Consider the following 1,891-nt stretch of genomic DNA (forward strand, 5'->3'; position numbering starts at 1 on the left):
GTAAACAAATATAAATTAAATGTTGGTATCATCAATGTTAGTAACAGATTTGTGTAACCGAGTCATAAAACTCAACCCTCTTCTTTGACTATTCCTAACATGAAAAGGTCAATTCCCCCACAATTTCATTTTTCCACCTACTCTCCCATTCCTTCAACTATACTTTTTCAACCCTTTCATTTTATATCTTTATTTTTCTTTCCCTCATATAATTAATCATATAGTATATATACTATACATGCATGTTTGTTTATATACTATGCATGGATTAGAAAGTAATTAACCAAAGTAATTAGCATGGAAAACTCAAACAAATCCAAGAATTTGTTTCTTAAGTTCTTACCAAAAGCAGCTTCAGCAGTAAGCTTTCAAAACCCTCAATTTAGTCCTGGAAGAGATCATCATCACCACCACCACAACCACCACTCGTCCAAGGCTAAGGCCCACGCACATAAAGGCTTCTCCGGGCCAATCAACTACTCAGTGTTACCGGACGAGGCCCGAGAAAAGCCCAAAAAAGATGGATCAACCTATGAAGCCCATGAGCCCACCTCACCAAAGGTATCTTGCATGGGACAAATCAAGTACAAGCACAAGAAAAAGAAGTTAAGAAAAATAGCTTCTAAAAATAAAACAAATAATGTCTTTTTAGAAGTTGATCATCAAAAAATGCCAAGTACAAAATCATCGCCTTTTAGTAAGTTTTTCAACAAATCATTGAAGAAATCAAAGGGTAGTCATCAAAGTGAAGAACATGGTAAGGAAGGTAGAAGAGCTACACTAGATAATAATAATCAAAAGAAGAAGAATAATGTGCCTTCTTTAGGCATGATGAACAAGTTTGCTAGTGGAAGGGAAACCCTAGCTAACTTTGATTGGACGGCTCAGATCGCTCCGTTAGATCATGATCGAGATTATTATTCTGATGATGAGGAGATCAGGAGAGCTAATAGCGACGACGATGATGAAGATGATAATAGGGAGGTAATAATTCCATACTCCGCGCCTATGTTAATAGGTGGAAGATCAAGGGATAATAATAATGGTACAAATGATGTGATTGGAGGAAGAAGGTTATCTTTAGAACCAAGGAAAGAAGTTAATCTTTGGAAGAGAAGAACTATGGCTCCACCTCCTCCTCTTGCTTTGAATTCCAACAAGGTTAGATCATGAGATTATATTATAATTAGTTAATTATATATTATAGAAATATAAGTAATCAATTTATCATACAAAATACTAGTGTTTTTTTTTTTTTTTTTGTTTTCACTTTGCCTTGTATGGAGTATTTGATTTTCATCTTTATTTTTTTTCTCTTGTAAGTTGTAATTAATTAGATTGTTATGTGTTAATTACAAATGTATGTTTCCACATGGACATAAATATATGGTGGATTTTTGCAATTTAATGTCTTCATTTATTTTCACGTTACAGAAATAACGAGCAAGAATTCAATGTATGACATTGTTGTTGATAAGTTTATTATGTAATCATTTTGCAAAGAAATGGAAGTTTTGGTTGGTTACATGTACCATGTAATTAAGAGTAATAATAAAACCATTATGTACTACTCCTACATATTTTACAATATTTTTTGGGATTTCACTAGAATCATCTTTACCATTCTCGAAATTTTATGATTGTTTTTTTACCTGAGAAACTTTTAAATTTTAATTAATCCTCAGAGCTAAGAATTTTACTATAAGTACTCCGTACTTCATATAATAATAAGATTGTTAAAATCATGAATATGTTGATACATGGTTTGCATATAAACAAAAGATATTCCTAGGGACCTGATAATTCCTTGGTCTTATTTCTTAATTATGAAAAAGAGACATTGCATCTAGATTTTTTTACTCAAATGAAAATGCATAGATAGATGAGAAAT

At 32.0% G+C, this 1,891-nt stretch overlaps 1 protein-coding gene across 1 annotated transcript; it reads left to right on the top strand.

Moving 5' to 3' along the window:
• Nucleotides 1-1,590, top strand: LOC110703615 (uncharacterized protein At1g76070-like). Its single transcript, XM_021881396.1, has one exon. It carries the CDS (start codon nt 298-300, stop codon nt 1,171-1,173), a length of 876 nt encoding a protein of 291 aa, XP_021737088.1. The 5' UTR covers nt 1-297; the 3' UTR covers nt 1,174-1,590.
• The last annotated feature ends 301 nt before the right edge of the window (nt 1,591-1,891 follow it).

Source organism: Chenopodium quinoa, unplaced genomic scaffold (genome assembly GCF_001683475.1).
Source record: "Chenopodium quinoa cultivar QQ74 unplaced genomic scaffold, ASM168347v1, whole genome shotgun sequence".
Lineage (NCBI taxonomy): Eukaryota > Viridiplantae > Streptophyta > Magnoliopsida > Caryophyllales > Amaranthaceae > Chenopodium > Chenopodium quinoa.